The 20,797-nt window shown below is 37.8% G+C and overlaps 1 protein-coding gene across 4 annotated transcripts in view; it reads left to right on the top strand.

Annotated features, from left to right (window-relative positions):
- The window catches only part of MLLT10 (MLLT10 histone lysine methyltransferase DOT1L cofactor), a 125,432-nt gene that overhangs the window by 82,673 nt on the left and 21,962 nt on the right, over positions 1 to 20,797 (top strand). For all 4 annotated transcript variants that reach the window (XR_014028620.1, XM_081345213.1, XM_081345212.1 and 1 more), the window contains one exon: positions 5,337 to 5,509. Coding sequence is in view for 3 of the 4 variants with exons in the window: in XM_081345213.1 (XP_081201339.1) it covers positions 5,337 to 5,509 (173 nt within the window). In the remaining variant the exon portion in view is untranslated. The remainder of the gene's footprint in view (positions 1 to 5,336; positions 5,510 to 20,797) is intronic.

Below are 20,797 nucleotides of genomic sequence, written 5' to 3'. Positions count from 1 at the left end.
CTTTTTATTTGAACTTTTATTTGAACTTAAGGATGATTTGGAACTGCGAGACATTTGGCGTGATACATGCAAGAACTATTTTTGATCATAGTTTAGTTTGGTCGGAGATTATTAAGATTAACAGAGATAGGCGCTTTTGGCGCGTAACTGAGAATTTGTTTGGAAATTAGAGAAAGGTGGGAGAATGCAAATAGCAGGTGAAAGTTTTTTTTCTTTTCTTTTTTTTTTTTGAAATTAATATGAATAAGGACTGGGATTAAGAAAATTTATTTTGAGTAAAGCTCTTTTTCTGTTTTCCTCTTTTTCTTTTCTACTTTATTTGTAATATTAATATTGTTTGTACTCATTTTATATGAGCTAGAGAGGGATAGAATTTATAGTTTATTGTTGATAACATAGGGGTGTTTATGTTTGTTTTTCGATTTTATGCCCTGTATTTAGCTCTGGGAAGTCGGGGGGGGGGAGGAGGGAGTGGGGGAGAGGGATAGGGAGGGTTGGATAGGGGTGGGGGAGGGGGGGATTAAAGTCAAAATGTATTGTAAAACTTTTTAAATAAAAAAAAAGCTATAATCATTAAAATAGCTGTGAAAAGGAGAAATAAATTATAGTGATTGTTATTTATTTAGAAAATTTGTATGGCTGCCTAACTCACAGTGATTCTGGGTGGTCAGCAGAAATAAAACCCCAAACCCCCACCACTCTGGTGACAGCAATCAAACTAACCACTTGATAGACTTTGTACCATGGTGGGGTCCCCAGACCATTGGCAAAACCATCTCTTCAGTGCTTTTTGAAAGAGTGTCAAGGTGGGGGTCAGTTTTATTTGTGCAGCGATGATGTTCCACAGGGACTGAGCCCTTAGAGGCGGCCTTTTTTCTTGCCAGGTGAAGCTCCTTAAGGCAAGGGACCTGTATTGTACACATGTCTCCCTTCTCTGGTGGATTGGTTAGTTACAGTTGGGAAAAGATGGTTCTTCAAATAACATGGATCTAAAAGATAAATGGTTGTGTTCACACTCCCCAGGATCATGTCCACTTTCTCAAGAGCAACAGATTGTTGGCTGATGTCATGTTGATATTGAAGCCTACATAGGCAGCATGCCATCTTTTAAGACAAATGAAAAAACATTTTTCAGTCTATATAGAGATGCAGAAAGCTTTTAATAACCCAGCTGTGTGGAATAGTGATTGGTGCCATAGCATATATCTTAAAAAGCTAATCTATATTTGTAACTAGATTGTTAAGTAGCCATTGTGTAGATTATGATGTTGGACCACATAGGGATGATTGAGATTCAAATTCAACTCCTTGGAAACTCACTGTGTGATGTTTGGACCAGTCACTCTCTCAACCCAATTTACTTTAGAAGGACATTTTTGTGGGGGAAAATATACAATAGCTTATTGGTTGTTCCTGAAGAAAAGGAGGATACAAACCATTTAGGAAAAAAGATCAAATTTGCATATTATTGAATGGGTAACCCACCAAATTTTATTTTAATATTATCACTTCATTCACAAATTAAGGCATGTGATTACAGTAAATGCACTAGGCTATTCTTAAAATATCATTGTTAAGTAGGTCAGTGTCTTACAATTATGTGTATAAAAACAGAATTACAAAAAGAGGTAGAATACATATAATTTCCAACCAGCCCATCATTATTGGTATAGCTATAGAAAATCATTGTCAAATAGCAGCAAAAGCTGGTATTTTTGTTAATTACATTTATATTCCAGATATGTATTTTTAGCTGAAATGCAATTATACTACATGGATTTTTTTTATTAATTCGTTATCTTGTAGTATATGGTGATTAGTTATTAAAATATCTACATGTTTATTGCATCACAAAAAATGTCCCTTAAGCATTTCTGATTGAAGATCTGTCTGTTCTTTTGATTATTTGAAATCAATCTATTGCATTGAATCATTTGTTGAAGAAAATCTTAAAAAACTCTTCATGGCTGGCTGGGCAAGTTTAATAGAAGTTCTTTTTCTACTCTAGATATAGGTTTCTGCATTCTATATTGTTGGATTAGCAACCTATAGTAGTGTTTTTACTACTTATTGGACTGGACATTCACTGATATCAATTGTAGACATGGTTGCTTCAGTTATGTTTACATTTTGATTGTGAATTATAGATTTAGGGTTTTTTTTATCATTAGCCATTCTTTACTACAGGGCTTCTCAGATGAAATCTGAGTAAAACTGTTATATTACATTCTAGCAGAGCCCCTACGTTTTCAGAAAGGGCACCCACATTGTCTGGATAAACTATTTGTTGGCTTATCTAAGCAGGGAGATAGCTCAATCTGGCTGCAATCCAGCTTTTGAACACCTTGCCCTGTTTGCACATTCAAAGCTAGGTCACTGTCAGAATTCACTCCCAAGGCCTTTGCGCCTTTAACAATTTCTGCAATGCCTGTCATGTGGCATCGACTCCTTGTAAGATACAGAAGAAACAGAAAGTTTGTGTTTGGAGGACATAAGCAGACACAGCACCATGACTCAATGTAACATAGGCCACAAAGAATCACCCTTAGAAGTGGATGAAAGTGAGATAATTATAGAGTCCTGGCTGGGTGGTCTTGAATTGGGAATTGATTGGAGTTTATCCTGGCTGGGTGGTCTTGAATTGGGAATTGACAGGAGTTTTTGTAAGTTTGAAAACAGTTGGGGAGTGCCCAGACATCTGAATCCAGCACGTGGCCCAATCTAGTACCTGTACAGTAATTTGGCAAAAGGGAAACTCCTGTGCCCCAAAGCTTGCAATAGAAAGTTTGAGAAATCTTGCTTTATTGTGTAGAGTATTGCATCAAAGCTCAGTGACATTCAGTGAGTTCCCAATAAATTGTTAAGGAAATTATGTTATAGCATAATCTGTACATTAAGCCAGACATTTTGTTTATTCAAACCTATCAACTTTAGTGATTGTACTTGGGCAAGTAGCTGTATTTTAATCAGCAATCATAATTAAGTATGATGTCTTATTTATACCAATTTATTGATAGAAACAAAGGGATGCCTAAATTTGGAGCAAGAGTAAATTTTACAGCCTGTCATAGTAGATCTAATTTATATCCAATTAATTTAACTCATGATTTAAATTTAGATATTCATTTGTTAGGAAGATTCTGCAATCTTTTCTAGTAAAAATGTATTCTTGTTTTATGTAGTCTGAATATATATGCTGCAATACTCAGAGAAAGATGTTCACTTTATAACACATATACACACCCACAGTGAGAGAGATATGCAGTCACAATGTGTGTGTATGTGGGTATACAGTATTTTTCAAATTAATTTTAATTAAAATGGAAAATTAATGCCCATTTGTTAATTCATTAGGAGGTATAAAGCAGCTCCATTTCAGTAATGCCATTTTTCAACTTTTTGAAATACTTTTGGCAGATGTGTCAGGAGAACAACTATTTTTCAAGATTTCAAGTTTTTTAATACATTTAATAGGAAAGGTGACTACCTTGCCTTAATTAAAAATAGATGTGCTTGGTTTTAAGCATCTATTGCTGAATTAACATACTTTCCACTAATTCACTTGTGTGATTTTTTTTAAAAAAATATCAAACATTTACCTTGACTGAATATCCTAATTGTTCTGAAATTTGTTGTAAATATTATCATAGATATTGTTTTGATGGAAGTGTGTGATACCCAATTCTTTCCCATCAAGAATTGTTACTAAAGTTTTGTCTCCTGTTAGTTCTGTAACCATGACATTCTTAACTAATCATCAACTTACTTCAGATTGAAACCAAAGCACCACACAATTGGGTCAAAAAGCATCATTGCAGGGTGTTAGGAAATCTTCACGACATTTTTGCCTTCTTCTCCATTGGCCATTTAAATAACAGGAAAGCTTGGCTTTGCACCTAATCACTGTTTGGAATATGTATTACAGATCTTTGCAGTGAGTCTTGATATGGAGAGACTATTTTGATTGCTCTTTCTTTCAAGCTTAAGAACTAGATATGCAAAATGGGTCAAATGATCAGACAGAGATGTTCCCACAAGATAGCCAACAGAATTAATCCTATGTAGCTGTCTGTAGTTATACTTCCTCTCCCAATGGATAGTTGCCTAGGTCAACTGAGCTTTCCTTGATGTGTTCAACAAAGAGGCCATTGTAAATTTTGGCCCTCATAGTTCCATTCATCATGTTTTTATTCACAAATGTCTGTCAAAAGTTTACTAATCTATTCCATCAGACATTTTATTGGAAAGTTTGATGTGTCCTCTACTTCCCACACTTTTTTCATTTCTTCCTATACAAATTGATTATTGTGAACTTCTATAGATTATTGCAACATCTACTATATTAACTTTGGTCTTTTGCAGCAAAATAATATTCCAACTGTATACTATTAATTTGAAAATTCCTTCAGTTCTAAGGTTTGTATATTGAATCTATATGTAGCATTATCTATACCTATTCCTGTAAGATGGAAAATTAGTTTGCAGCTTTGGATTTGATACATAAGATCTTTCAGCATTATTTAATAATATTATTTATGGACCACTGCTATCATAATTGATAGATGTGGATGTTGATGAAAAATTAATTATGGGAGACAGTCATCAGAATTTGGATAGAATCACCCAAAAAAAAGAAATAGATGTAATTATTGTACATTTTGACTTGTTCAGAGTTATTGACTGAATACATTAATAGAAGTGAAATAGTAAATATTTGCTTGTTGATTTAATCATTATAATGAAATAATTATATGTTTGTGAACTGTATAAATGTTCAGAGAAACAGTTTGTAAGAAAGAGAGTATACCAGTGTAAAACTGTTTATAACCTGATGATCAGGTGTGCAGTCTTGAATTTCTTGTAATTATTCTTTATTTGAACAATGAGCTTTTCGTTAGTTTCCTTGAAGCATTTGCATTTTGCATAGTTCTGTTTTATCCACTGGTATAGAAAATTGGTTTCCATATACAATCTCTTTTATAGCCTACTGACATGATTTGTTTGAATCAATAAACTCTGCACTTCAGGATCAGAAATGTACCAAGTTTGTAGTTAGGTTTTGTGTTCCCTTTTTTATTTCATTTTCTGTTGTTACATTTAAAAATTCTTTCTCCAGATTCATTTAATTCCAAAGAAATCCCATCATCAGTGTATTAAATTTTTGTAGAATATTTTCCTGCACAGTTCATAGAAGGGCAAAGCTTTGGTTTAGAATAGTCACCAATCTTTTTCCCCCCCATAAAGCCTGTTATAACTGTTTTATTGATTTTAAATAAAAAAGCCTCCAGCTTTTGTAATAATTTAGTTCATATGTGTTTTCTTTATTTTTTTAACAGGCATTTATAGCAGTAATGAAGTAGCAGTATCTTTTCCAAATGTAGTCTCTGGCTCAGGATCTAGCACTCCTGTTTCCAGTTCACATTTATCTCAGCAGTCTTCTGGTCATGTGCAGCAAGTGGCAACTTTGTCTTCTGCACCTTCTGTAGCTACAGCTGTTCCTGCAACTCAGGTAGGTTGTTAAAAGTATTTGATGGTCAATATTGGTGTGGTAAATGGGACATACTGGCATTTTGCATATGCTTTTTTAGACAAATGTATCTAAAGAAAGAATATACCATACATGTATTTTTCCTTTTTTTTAGCGTATTATGGAGAAAACCAGGCTAATTTCTAATTGTTTCACTTTTGATTAGTTTCAAAAATGGATTTAATGTTCAGAATGTGCACACTATAAAGTTAGATATTTTTTAAAAATGGACTTTCTGTTTTGGTATTCTGTTTGTACTTGCTTTGTCTGAGCACTTTTGTCAATGATAGGATTCATTCATTATATTAAGCTACCGTATATACTTGAGTATAAGCCGACTCGAGTATAAGCCGAGACCCCCAATTTCACCCCCAAAAACTGGGAAAAGTTGTTGACTCGAGTATAAGCCGATCCGCCGTTCTGCAAGCCTCCGCCGCCGGCGGAGGCTGGATCCGTGCTCTGCAAGCCTCTGCCGCCAGCAGAGGCTCGATCCGCCATTTTGCAAGCCTGAATACACAGGAATACCCTGTGTGGCCGCGGCTCTCGGGGAAGCCCTGGCTGTCCGCTTCCTCGCTCCACGCTGCCATTCGGGGCCCGCGCGTTCCCCGGGCAAATCGCGGCGCCCAGCAGGCGAGGAAACACGCCCGCTCCAGTCGCCCCCCCTTCCCTCAGGAGACGCGAAGCAAGTGACGCGCGCGCACCTCCCCAAACCTCCCCAAACGTCGGCAGGTCTCCGTTCCTCCGCGCAGACCTGCCGACGTTTGGGGAGGTTTGGGCGCCTCCCCAAACCTCCCCAAACGTCGGCAGGTCTCCGTTCCTCCTGCCGATGTTTGGGGAGGTTTGGGCGCCTCCCCAAACCTCCCCAAACGTCGGCAGGTCTCCGTTCCTCCGCGCAGACCTGCCGACGTTTGGGGAGGTTTGGGCGCCTCCCCAAACCTCCCCAGGTCTCCGTTCCTCCTGCCGACGTTTGGGGAGGTTTGGGCGCCTCCCCAAACCTCCCCAGGTCTCCGTTCCTCCGCGCAGACCTGCCGACGTTTGGGGAGGTTTGGGCGCCTCCCCAAACCTCCCCAGGTCTCCGTTCCTCCTGCCGACGTTTGGGGAGGTTTGGGCGCCTCCCCAAACCTCCCCAGGTCTCCGTTCCTCCGCGCAGACCTGCCGACGTTTGGGGAGGTTTGGGCGCCTCCCCAAACCTCCCCAAACGTCGGCAGGTCTGCGCGGAGGAACGGAGACCTGCCGAGGTTTGGGGAGGCGCCCAAACCTCCCCAAACGTCGGCAGGTCTGTGCGGAGGAACGGAGACCTGGGGAGGTTTGGGGAGGTGCCCAAACCTCCCCAAACGTCGGCAGGAGGAACGGAGACCTGCCGACGTTTGGGGAGGTTTGGGGAGGCGCCCAAACCTCCCCAAACGTCGGCAGGTCTGCGCGGAGGAACGGAGACCTGGGGAGGTTTGGGGAGGCGCCCAAACCTCCCCAAACGTCGGCAGGTCTGCGCGGAGGAACGGAGACCTGGGGAGGTTTGGGGAGGCGCCCAAACCTCCCCAAACGTCGGCAGGTCTGCGCGGAGGAACGGAGACCTGGGGAGGTTTGGGGAGGCGCCCAAACCTCCCCAAACGCCGGCAGGAGGAACGGAGACCTGCCGACGTTTGGGGAGGTTTGGGGAGGCGCCCAAACCTCCCCAAACGTCGGCAGGAGGAACGGAGACCTGCCGACGTTTGGGGAGGTTTGGGGAGGCGCCCAAACCTCCCCAAACGTCGGCAGGTCTCCGTTCCTCCGCGCCCTGCCTGCCTGCTTCTTTCCGCTGCGGAAAGAAGCAGGCAGGCAGGGCGCGGAGGAACGGAGACCTGCCGACGTTTGGGGAGGTGCGCGCGCACCTCCCCAAACCTCCCCAAACTTCGGCAGGTCTTGGACGGCGGTGGCTTGGGAGAGGTGCGCGCGATCCCGGAAGCACCAAAGCCTCGGCCGCGCACAAGTCCTCGGTAAGTTTTTTTGTTGACTGGAGTATAAGCCGAAGTGGAATTTTTCAGCCCAAAAAGTGGGCTGAAAAATTCGGCTTATACTCAAGTATATACGGTAATTTTGTTTGCTTGGCTGTGATTTAACACGGTATGTTAGCCCAGTCAATTGTGATTCTCTATACTATAGTTTAATAGTTTTTACATTATATTTGTAAAGCCAGGTAATTAATATATTTGAAAATCTTCATTGAATTATAGTTAGTAATTACTATTAATTACTTAGAGTCTTATTTTGGCATATCTAATTGCATAATAATTTGATGAATGTATCTTTAAATTTGTAAGCAAATATATTACAATCTTAATATATTACAATCTTAGCAGAAATGCTGTAATGTAATATAAAAACTAGCATATTAATCATAATAATAGCAGTATAAAGGCAAACTAACAAATGTTTGTTGTTGTTAGCTGCGAAGTCGTGTCCGACCCATCGCGACCCTATGGACAACATTCCTCCAGGCCTTCCTGTCCTCTACCATCTTCTGGAGTCCATTTAAGCTCACGCCTACTGCTTCAGTGACTCCATCCAGCCACCTCATTCTCTGTCGTCCCCTTCTTCTATTGCCCTCGATCTTTCCCAGCATCAGGCTCTTCTCCAGTGAGTCCTTCCTTCTCATTAGGTGGCCAAAGTACTTGAGTTTTAGCTTCAGGATCTGGCCTTCTAAAGAGCAGTCAGGATTGATCTCCTCTAGGACTGACCGGTTTGATCGCCTTGCGGTCCAAGGGACTCGCAGGAGTCTTCTCCAGCACCACAGTTCAAAGGCCTCAATTCTTTGGCGCTCAGCCTTTCTTATGGTCCAACTTTCACTGCCATACGTTGCAACTGGGAAGACCATAGCCTTGACTATACGCACTTTTGTTGACAGGGTGATGTCTCTGCTTTTTAGTGTGCTGTCTAGATTTGCCATGGCTTTCCTCCCCAGGAGCAAGCGTCTTTTAATTTCTTGGCTACAGTCCCCATCTGCAGTGATCTTGGAGCCCAGGAAAATAAAATCTGTCACTACCTCCATTTCTTCCCCATCTATTTGCCAGGAATTGAGAGGGCCAGATGCCATGATCTTGGTTTTCTTAATGTTAAGTTTCAACCCAAGTTTTGCACTCTCTTTCTTCACCTGCAACAAGAGGCTCTTTAGTTCTTCTTCACTTTCTGCCATTAGAGTGGTATCATCTGCGTATCTTAGGTTGTTGATATTTCTTCCGGCAATCTTAATTCCAACTTTTGATTCATCTAGCCCTGCCTTTCTCATGATGTGCTCTGCATATAAGTTAAATAGGCAGGGCGACAGTATACAGCCTTGCCGGACTCCTTTCCCAATTTTGAACCAATCAGTGGTTCCGTGTTCAGTTCTCACTGTTGCTTCTTGACCCGCATATAGGTTTCTCAAGAGACAAATAAGATGGTCTGGTACTCCCATCTCTTTAAGAACATGCCACAGTTTGTTATGATCCACACAATCAAAGGCTTTAGCATAGTCAATGAAGCAGAAGTAGATGTTTTTCTGGAACTCCCTAGCTTTCTCCATGATCCAGCGTATGTTGGCAATTTGATCTCTAGTTCCTCTGCCTCTTCGAAATCCTGCCTGCACTTCTGGTAGTTCTCGATCCACATACTGCTGAAGTCTAGCTTGTAGGATTTTAAGCATGACTTTACTAGCATGAGAAATGAGTGCAATGGTGCGATAGTTTGAACATTCTTTGGCACTGCCTTTCTTTGGAATTGGAATGTAAACTGATCTTTTCCAATCCTGTGGCCATTGTTGAGTTTTCCAAATTTGCTGGCAAATTGAGTGTAGCACTTTTACTGCATTGTCTTTTAAGATTTTGAATAGCTCAGCTGGAATACTGTCACTTCCACTAGCTTTGTTGTTGCTCAGCTTTTCTAAGGCCCACTTCACTTCACATTCTAGGATGTCTGGCTCGAGGTCAGTGACCACCTCATTGTGATTATCAGGGACGTTAAGCTCATTCTTGTATAGTTCTTCTGTGTAATTTTGCCACCTCTTCTTAATCTCTTCTGCCTCTGTTAGGTCCCTGCCATTTTGGTCCTTTATCAAACAAATGTTTATAAATATATAAATACAGCTATATAAATACCTGAAGTAGCAAACAAACTATTTATAGTACGTAGTAGCAAACAAACTATTTCTTTTCTTAATCTAATTTGCTACATGAATGTTTTTACTTACAGAAATTATTCATGGTCTCTTTCCGAAAATAATGAAGGCAACTCATGCTTAATTATAATAGCTTCTTTAGTTATCCACCTATAGAGCTTAGACCTAATAAAGCTAAATTGCATCTTAGTTTAATTTCAGGAAAGTTCCTTACTACATTAACCTTTTAAGCACTAAATTAGGTGAAAAAGCTTCTGATCTTCTGTCATCATAAATACTCTACTGGTCATTTTTATTCATCAGGTATTCCCAAAAGACAAAATTCTTTGTTTTAAACATAAAAAAATAACCTACTAGATTACTAGAACTAAAAGAAACTTTTGAACTTCAACACTCAAGTGAAATGCTATACTTAGTAGTTCAAAAATAAGTCCCATTGATTGTAGTGGTGTGTATGGTAAGTTTGCATACTATTTAAAGTCTGTTAATCTTTTAAGAACACTTCATAAGTTTCAACTTTACAGGTGAGATAAATTGAAGTAATTACTGAAGCTTTCATTTAATGCCCATGGTATGTGTTTCCCTGAAAGTAAGACCTACCCTGAAAATAAGCCTTAGTTTTGGGGCGAGGTACACATCTAAAAATCAAGCTAGGGCAGGGGTAGAGGGGGTGAAACTGCCCATGTACCGTACACCCACTTACCTTGCAGCCAGGCCTTTCCTTGCCAGCCCGCTTCTTCTATGGCATCCCCAGGTCAATCCATAGCCTGGTTCTGCAAGGCCTTTGCAGCTGAGAATCGAGCTATGGATTGAATCCATAGCTTGGTTCTCGGCTGCACAGGCCTTCTGGAAAATCCTTTGATTGCAAAATGAAGGTCAGAGCTCCATTCTCAGCTGCAGAATGAAGCTGCTCCTTCGGCCGCAGAAGTGGGTCAGCTGGGTGGGGCTGTCGTTACTGGAGGTGAGTGGAAAAGTTACCCCCCCCAAAAAATATCTGGTGCCTCTTTTGGAGGTAAAATAAAATAAGAATGGGTCTTATTTCCAGGGAAACACGGTAAGTAGTGTCATCATTTAAAAAAAAGTGTAATTTTTTTAAAGTAAAAATATAATTACTTCAGGCTTACAGTTTTTTTTCTATGAAAAGTAAATGAGCAAATACTAATTATTCAATTATACAGATCCTCAGCTTACAACAGTTCATTTAGTGACTGTTCAAAGTTACAACAGCAGTGAAAAAAGTGAGTTATGACTGTTCACACTTACGCCCATTGCAGCATCTCCATAGCACATGATCAGAATAACAGAACAGAATAACAGATTTGGAAGGGATCTTGGAGGTCTTCTAGTCCACCCCCTGTTCAGGCAGAAAATCCTATACTATTTCAGGCAAATGGTTGTCCAATCTCTTAAAAACTTCCAGTGTTGGAGCATTCACAACTTCTGGAGGCAGGTTGTTTCACTGATTAATTGTTCCAACTGTCAGGAAATTTCTAGGTTGCTTCTCTCCTTGACTAGTTTCCATCCATTGCTTCTTGTCCTGCCTTCAGGCACTTTGGAGAATAGCTTGACTCCCTCTTCTTTGTGGCAGCCCCTGAGATATTGGAACACTGCTATCATGTCACCCTAGTCGTTCTTTTCATTAAACTAGACATACTCAATTCCAGCAACTATTATTTATATGTTTTAGTCTCCAGTCCCCTAATCATCTTCATTGAATTTGGTATTTCTTGCCTAAATGCAGAAGCTTACTTTTTTCACCATTGAATTTTATTTTGTTAGATAGTGTCCAATCAAGATCCTTTGGTATCTTAAACTTATCTTCTTGAGTGTTGGCTATTCTGCCAGGTTGGTGTTGTCTGCAAATGTGAAATTCTATCCCCTCATTCAAATCATTGAAGATGTGAAAGAGTACTGGGCCTAAAACAAAACCTTAGGGTACCCCACTGTATACTTCCCTCCATGTAGATGCAGTTCCATTGAGTACTACACATTGAGTGTGGTTGGTCAGCCAGTTACGAATCCATCTCGTAGTGATGCTGTCTAATACACATTTTTCTATCTTATCAAATAGTAGGTTGTGGTCTACTTCATCAAATACCTTACTGAAATCCAAGTAAATTATATCCACAATATTCCTCTGGTCCACTAATTTTGTCACCTAGTCAAAGAATGCAATAAGATTTGTCTGGCATGATCTGTTTTTGACAAACCAATGTTGGCTTTTGGTAATAAGTTTGTTTGCCTCTAGGTGTTTGCTGATTCGTTGCTTGATTGCCTTTTCCAGAATCTGGGCCTATTTTCTTTCCCTTTTTTGAAGATGGGAATTACTTCAGCTCTTTTCCAGTCCTCTGGTAGTTTCCCAGTGTTCCAGGATCTTTGAAAGATATAGTTCAGTGGCTCTGAGATCATGTTTGCCAGTTCTTTCAGAACATTGGGGTCTAATCCATCTGGTGGTGGTGAGCTGAACTAGTCTAGGGTGGATAGGTGCTCACTTAGCATTTTCTTGCCAATTATAACTTGTATTCCTAATCTGTTTTTTACTGTTTTTGATAGATTGGACTGTTTTTTCCTCTTGTGTAAAGATGGATGGAAAAAAAGTTAATCAGTTCTGCTTTTTCCCCTGTTGCGTAACACCTTCTTGCCACTTTCTCCCATAAAAATCCAGACATTTGGCAACTGATTAATATTTATGACGGTTGGAGTATCCTGGGGTCATGTGATCTCCCTTTGTAACCTTCTGACCCACAAAGTCAATGGGGAACCCAGATTCATTTAACTGTGTTACTAACTTAACAACTGCAGTGATTCACTTAACAACTGTGGCAAGAAAAGTCATAAAATGGGAAAAATTCACTTTAAAAATGTCTCGCTTATTGAAAGAACTGTTATATAATCACACATACAGGTAGTCCTTGACTTATGACTACAAATGTTGCTTAGACATTTGTGTTCAATTGTAGTCATAAGTCAAGGACTACCTGTATATGTAATTATATAACAGTGCTTTTAATTATATGTTTCTACTTTTGAATTCATTCTAGTGTTCTCTGTATGTACACATACATTTACTGCAGTTGTTTTGAATATCTGTGGAATTCAGTTAGATGATGTCATATATCAATATCTTGTGTTTTTTATTACTTATGTGCTAACATTGGATAAATTCATTTTTAGAAAGCCATTAGCAGCTTTTTAACCTCTTTATTCCAAAGAAAGAGGATAGATAATAGGTGGCAAATGTTGAATAATAATTGCTAATTATTTGTTCCTTTAATGCTTCTGAAAAAGTGAATGTTAGATTTTTTTTGACAAGTTGTTTATGTTATGCTAATGTGTTATGTGTTGTACACCTGAAAATAAACTCCATAGAAAAGCAAAATAGGATTGCACTGTAAGTATTGAATATTAACATATTCGCTTATTTATTGCTGTAGTTTAGTTTTACAATTAATATCTTAAATATTTAGGTTTTTCCCCTCTTTTAACTCCTTTTCCACACATTTACTCCTAAGATGAAAGTGTTACATCCCATTTTATAAAAGTTATTACTGGGTGGCTTTGTCTTCTCTTTTATCTTCAGTGCCACTTTTTTATTCTTCTTAAAATATATTTCATTTGAATTCATTGCACGTTAGATAGCTTTCCTTCCCTTCACGAAAAGAGAAATCCGATGTTGTCTAAAGCAGGGCTTTTCAGCCTTTTCATCCATTGTACCACTTTTAGGATATGGCAATATCTGAGTACCACCAGTCGCCTAGCAAGGTGTCAAAAACTTGATGACAAAAAAAAAAGAAGTGATGAAGTACAGGTAGTGCTCAACTTACAACAGTTCTCTTAGTGGATGTTCGAAGTTATAATGGCACTGAAAAAAGTCCCCCCCCCCCAGCCACAGCCGAGGAAGACACCTGCCTGCCCACCTGGCAGCACTCTTCCTCCTGTCCAAGATTTTCATTGTTGTGAGCATTTCTGTTGAGGATTGGCAGCGGAGGTGGGGTGGGGTGGGTGTTTGGTTTTATTCCCCCCACTGCTGGGTGGTTGCAGCAGATTTTGGTCACTTCACATGACCCTGGGACACTGTGACCGTACATTCCAGTTGACCAGCGCTTCTTCTGGGCTCAGCAGAAGCGCCAGGATCAGCGCTGAGCTCTAGCTGGAGCCTGGTGCTGATCCTGGCGCTTCCACTGAGCCCTGACAGCCCTGCAGCTCCAGACATCTCTCGCTCAGGCTTGTGCGGTACTGCCACTTGTTCAGCTCATTCCCCTCCCCCGCTACCACTTTTCTAGGATGGTCGCGTACCACCTGCCAGGTGCCAATGTACCACAGGTGGTACCCGTACCACTGGTTGAAAAGCCCTGGTCTAAAGTATATTGTGCTGTTTATAATGTGATACAATGGGCTTATTTTTATATTTTCCATATTTAAGCTATGTTTTCCACAAATTCTTTTAGTTCCTAGAGTTCACAATTCTTCCTTAGGTGAAGAGGAAAAATGCAAAGAAGCCTAGTACAAAATTGCTTAATTATCATTTGTATATAGAAGGAAGTTGCAATGAGTTGCAATTTGCAATTGTTTGACTCCAGACATGTTCTTTTCCAAGATATGCTGTTTCATTTCCCCTTCCCCACTAATAAATCAACACTCCCTGGCTACTGAACATTGTTATAGTGAAGTATTTTGGAATATTTTCTAAAATCCTTTTTTTGATACTTTTGGAAACCTCAATATTTTCTTGAGTATGGTAATATTTTTTTACTCAGCTGAGATATTTGGCTATATGAAGACCAGCAAATGGAAGAAGGTTGCTGCTAAAAGATGTGAGTGCAGAGTCATAATTCTGAAATATTTTTCAGTAATTTATTTTTAAGTAAAATATATTCAAGTCTGTTTTTATTATGTGGAACTGTCACCCATATGGGCCGTACAATTTTGTTTATTTCAATTTTTAATCAGTTATCTTTTTTTACCTAATTTTTTTATATAGCAATTTCTTTTTTTTTCTTTCTTGTTTCTGTGGAATTCAGATTATGTGAATTCTTGCCTTTCTGCATAGTCCAAATAAAGTATATGGAATTCCTGTATCTACATTCCAGGAATTACATTATTACATTAGAAAAGAAATTGTAATCAGCAATCATGGATTATCACAGAACTTTATTATTCTGGAAATGCAGCAAAATGCTAATAAATGCAAATTTATCAGAAAGGCTAGAATGCCTAACTATTTACCTGGCTCTAAAGGCATTGAATTCATGGGGATTTGCTTCTCAGTAGATGATTAAAATTGTGCAACAGGAAAGCTTCTCTTTGGAGTATCTTGAACAACATTCACAGATCAACCACAGTAAACATTTATAATATTTGGACAACCATTCTGTTTTTCAAATTTTTAACTATAATGAGAGATAATACAAACATGATCTTAAATTTTTTTCCTGAAAATAGGAATAGACTAACAGTACTATGTAACTTATATTGGAATGTTTACTATCTACAGTAGTTCTTTACACAAAGTATGTGGGACAATTAACAAATTGTCCTGAATTTCTGTTTTTGAAAAGTAGTATTGTATTTGTTACATTCCAGAGTGACCCCTGCTGGCAGGTAGTATAAAAAAAGCAATATCTAATAAATTTTTTCTCTTTCCATTAACATAAGGATTCCCAAATGATCCCATATTTTCAGATGTTAACAAAAATGCTTTTGTTAACTTACATTTATATTTCTGTGAAAATGTACCCAGCAAATGGTAAAATGTTTCTATGATCATCTTTATTTAAAATGTAATTTCATAATGTCTAATCTGAATATCTATTACTAGATAAAATTAAGCAAAATTTCCTTTTTGAGGTTGTCATTTTGACTATAGACTCTGGGGTAAAGAGTAGAATTAACAACCAGAAGAGAAATTTCAAATAAACCTGTGACTCTACTATAGGAACAAAAGAATCATAGTTGCTTGTGATAGTGATGTTTGGTTCAGTTAAAATATTTACTGCTCAATATTCTGATTTCAGTAACATATACCTCCTTAGAAATATAATTCAGTAAGACTGCTAAAGAGTTGTGTAATCTTTTGCACACCACTGCATGCTGAAACAGCTGCATCAGGCTTCAGTCCGGCAGTAAATGGTTTCTGCCTTCAAGCTGAAGCTTATTTAGTCGGGTTTATCTGATGCTGCTGTAGCAACCATCAGTCTCCAGGCAACTGAGGCACATTGACCTCTCTGATGAACTAAGAGAAGCACTACTTCAGTTTAGCTTCGTAAGACAATTACTGGTGGTGAATTTATATATATGTTCATAAATTCGTGTGCAGACACACACATACGGTTCCATTACATAACACAATATGCATATATATGTGACTGTATTCTCTGAAAGGATGCTAAGGCAATAAATGTAGGAATACCTTAAGCAAGCTAGTACAAAATCTTTTAGAGGATAAAAGTGATTAATCTTTAAATAATGTGCAATTATATTCAATTTTCATATTTTTAAGAAAACAATTTTTAACGGTTCTATTTTAGAAGTTACCCGGTAAAATTGCGACATGTCCAAGGCTGGGTAGTAAAGCAATAACTGTGCTGAGATTTAGAAGTCTTCCATATAATTAAAAATTAAATTCTTTGCCGTTTAATTTTGTTTTTATCCTTCTATAGAGGACAGTAATAGATATTCATTTCTTTTTAGACATACTGTTACTATCTTGGCTTTTAACTGTTAGGTGTTAATATTTTTGTTATTAAATCAATATGAATGCATTTAATTTGACAGGTATCTTATAATATCAGATAGTTTATACTTCCTATATTTGGTTATGCAAATTAAATATATCTGTCTCATAAAACAAGGGCCTGACAAAAATATGTCTAACTAATTTTGTGATGTAGTCTTTTTAAGTTCAAATGGTCAAGGAGCTTCAAAAGCGCTGAAATAGAATGTAATGGCTTGCCAGTTAAATGCAGTTGCATCTTTATTTCAGTTGTATCTAATATTTTTGAGAATTAGTAATAAAATGAACAATACAATTTGAAATTATGTCCTTCCTATAGATCTTCTGATTTGGGTGGTTGCCATGGGTAGAAAGATTGAAAGACACATCTGTCTTGGCAGCCTGTAATGTGTCCTCAGAAAACTCTGTGGTGTAGATTTATGGCAGGCAGAGTTTCCCTTGGTAATAGACTTTGAAATGTGGTATTCCAGGGTCAGGAAGTTGGAGGTGGTCCTATATCTGATAGAGTGGCATAGGTATTTAATTAAATCCATGGGGAAAGAAAAGTGGGGGGAAAATCCCTGGAGAAGAAGAAAAAACTAGATGCTCCACCCTAACACCTGGGGTTAATTTTATAAATGGCAGATGAATAGTCACTTAGTCCTCCCCATCCTCACACCCACACAAATTACTCCTAGGAATGCTTTTCTTGGACAAATAACTTACTCTACTGTAAACCCTCAAATATGCTAAGAATAGGTTTTTTTTAAAGTCTGAGAAAAAACAGTCTTCTGTTTCTGATTAAGTGAGAAATTTAGTAAAAGATTGCTATGGAATCTCTGGGATATTTTACATTATTCTGTGTATCTTTTGGAATGTTCATGTGTCCTAAGTGCTGAAAAAGGTTAACACTGCTGGGATCCTTTTATCATCTTTTTATTTCTGCTGGGAGAGACAAGCTGTTTCTGAAAAAAAAAAGTATGCAGTGCATTCTGATTTTGAACTTCAGTATCCAGGTGACTAAATCCAGTACTTATGTGGCTACTTCAAAAGTTGATACCAGTGCGCCAAAGTTTCTTCTGGATTTCAATAATGAGCAGTGTTGCAGAAGCTCCTTCATGACTAGAATTATATATTGTGTTTCTTAGTTTACATTGGTCATCTGTATATTTCATGTTTGTATTTTGTTTATCAGAAGATTTGGGTGGCATCCAATTGAGTCCCTTTGCTATTGCAAAGGTTCTGCTGATAGAAAAAATCCCTTTCATTCAAGTGAAACATAATGCTTTGATTCCCCTTGCACACATTTTTTTTCTTTGAAAATTTGTCCAGTTCTTAATTAAACTAGATGCTCGTGCTATGTCCTTAAATGCTAGGTGCTTTACTAAACCTAGGTGCTTTTGCAGTAGGTAGCAGACATACAATTACTAATGAAATTGTGCTGCCAGCAACTGTATTTCTGCTGGTGTTATGTTGAATACAAATTCTAATAATTAGCAAGCAGTTTCTTCTTTTTCAAAAATATTTATATTGTCTTGTTGTTTATAAATATTATCTCCTATTTTCGTAAGTTAAATATTGACAGAGTGCATATCAGAATTTTGTTGATAAATGCACATTGGAAAAATGAGTAAAATTAACTTTTGAATAAATTCATACAAATAGAATATATCAAATCTAAAAAAATAAACTTGTAACTTTTAAGAAAGAACATTTATAGGAAAAACTTATTCCCAAGTTGAAGCAAGCAGAGAAATTGTTCTTTATTTCATTTTTAAGCATGTTCCTCTGTCCTTTAACAGCAACAATAAAAATTAACAACAACAAAAACTAATTCTCAACAAGAGTATTGATTAGATATAAACTGATTATAAAGCAGCCCAGGAATTGGTGGCTCAGTCATTTCTTATACAATTAAATCCCTCCTTCTTCTTTATGGAAATTCAACTGTGGGCATTTTAACATTAGCCTAAACAATGGGTTTGAATATGTTAAGCTCCTAACAATTAGAGAGAAGTTTGGGGCATTGAATAATGTGAAATGATGCAATTGAATCTGACAGCTTTAACAGTCAGCCCTCTCATGGGACCTCAAAGTTGTTCACACTTGGTTTCATCTCTCATCACATGCTGAGTATTAAAACCTTACTGGAAGGTGTCTTAAACTTAAGTGGGGTGTATATCAGAAAATATTTAGTATATTAAAAGTTGAAATGACAGGGAGTTTGTGCTTTTTAAAAAGATTTTATAAGATTCAGTAATATATAGCAGGGCAATTTTTATATTAGTGCATTCGTTTAAAAATAATTTTTGCAAAGCAGTGCATAGCTCAGCAGAAATCCTCTTCCTCCCCCCTCCAGTTACCTTCAAGTCATTTCTGATCCTAGTGTCTGCCTAAATAATCCATGCAATTGTATTGGCAAGATTTTCGGAAGTAGTTTGTCATTACCATCTTCCTAGAGCTAACATGAAATGACTGGTTAAAGTCACTCAGCTGACTTCATGTCTAAGGAAAGACTAGAAGTTACAGTCTCCCAGCATACCCAGATTGGTGAATTCTCTAGTAAAGCTGTATAAAGTCTTTGTGTTTCAGTAACAGCAGATCAGATGCATTACATGTACTGCAATGTATTTAGTAAATTAATTTACATATTTATATCAAAATGTCAGTGTTTTTCTATTTTATTTCTAAATGTAGGTAATGAAGGGAAAATATGCAACCTGTTTAATGTAAACATTAAAATAATAGTTTTACATGATTTGGTACTATATTCCAGTGCTATAATCAAAGGGATTTTGGGGGTAAATAGAGAAAGAGATAGAGGCACACACGCAAATATATATACAAATACACAGGCAAGCATACACATGCATGCAACCATTTTGTTTAATTTCAATGTTATAATTTTAGTAGTATATTTCTTAATGATTTTCATTAACCTGATCCAAATGAAATAAGGTGTATTGTACTTCTTCTTGTTGTTGTTAGTTGCGAAGTCGTGTCTGACCCATCGCGACCCCATGGACAACGTTCCTCCAGGCCTTCCTGTCCTTTACCATCTTCTGGAGTTCATTTAAGTTCATGTCTACTGCTTCAGTGACTCCATCCAGCCACCTTATTCTCTGTTGTCCCATTCTTCTCTTGCCCTCAATCTTTCCCAGCATTAGGCTCCTCTCCAGTGAGTCCTTCCTTCTCATTAGGTGGCCACAATATTTGAGTTTCAACTTCAGGATCTGGTCTTCTAAAGAGCAGTCAGGGTTGATCTCCTCTAGGACTGACCAGTTTGATCGCCTTGCAGTCCAAGGAACTCGTAGGAGTCTTCTCCAGCACCATAGTTCAAAGACCTCAGTTCTTTGGTGCTCAGCTTTTCTTAAGGTCCAACTTTCACAGCCATACATTGCAACTGGGAAGACCGTAGCAACTATACGCACTTTTGTAGGCAGGGTGATCTCTGCTTTTTAGTATGCTGTCTAGATTTGCCATGGCTTTCCTCCCCAGGAGCAAGCATCTTTTAATTTCTTGGCTGCAGTCCCCATCTGCAGTGATCTTGGAGCCCAGTAAAATAAAATCTGTCACTACCTCCATTTCCCCATCTATTTGCCAGGAATTGAGAGGGCCGGATGCCATGATCTTGGTTTTCTTAATGTTAAGTTTCAACCCAACTTTTGCACTCTCCTTCTTCACCCGCAACAAGAGGCTCTTTAGTTCCTCTTCCACTTTCTGCCATTAGAGTGGTATCATCTTCATATCTTGGGTTGTTGATATTTCTTAGGTTGTTGATATTATAATTCTAAAAGAGCTAAAAGCTTTGCCTTCATTTGATCTTTATCATAGTATTCAAATTATTTTAAATTTTTAATAAATGTTTTAATGAAGTTGAAATACATTGTAAATGGTTCTTTTTTACTTTTAAATAATACCAAAATTGAATATTTATCTCAATATGTAAAATTGTTATACTGTGTGTTTCTTAGCTAAATCCCCTATTTTTAACCAATTTTTTTAAAAATAAAACCCTTTTGTTTATGGCACTGTTGTAGTTTCATAACCAATTTTACAAATTTTGTCCCACTGTAAAGATCACATTATAGATATAATGCACAACTAATGATAGAAGAAACCAGTGATATTCTATCTTTATCAGAGAATGCTACTGTCTTGGTGTCAGGTTTAATGTTTTTCTTACGTTTCAGAAAACAATTAGTCAGAAATGAAAGTTGGCATTTTCTACAGCTTTTATTTAAATAGTACAATTATTTTGTTAAAACGCCAGTGTCCTGTTTACCTTTTAATCTTGTTTTAATCTTTATTCTGCAGCTAGAGTAACCAAAAGGACAATAAATAAATTAATAATTCTATAAAAGCCTTCCTTTCATGCCTTGAACTTTCACCTGAAAAGTGATTTGTTTACATGAATGAATGTATAAAT

Source organism: Vipera berus (assembly GCF_964194415.1).
Source record: "Vipera berus genome assembly, chromosome: Z".
Lineage (NCBI taxonomy): Eukaryota > Metazoa > Chordata > Lepidosauria > Squamata > Viperidae > Vipera > Vipera berus.
This window is presented reverse-complemented; position numbering and strand designations above follow the sequence as displayed.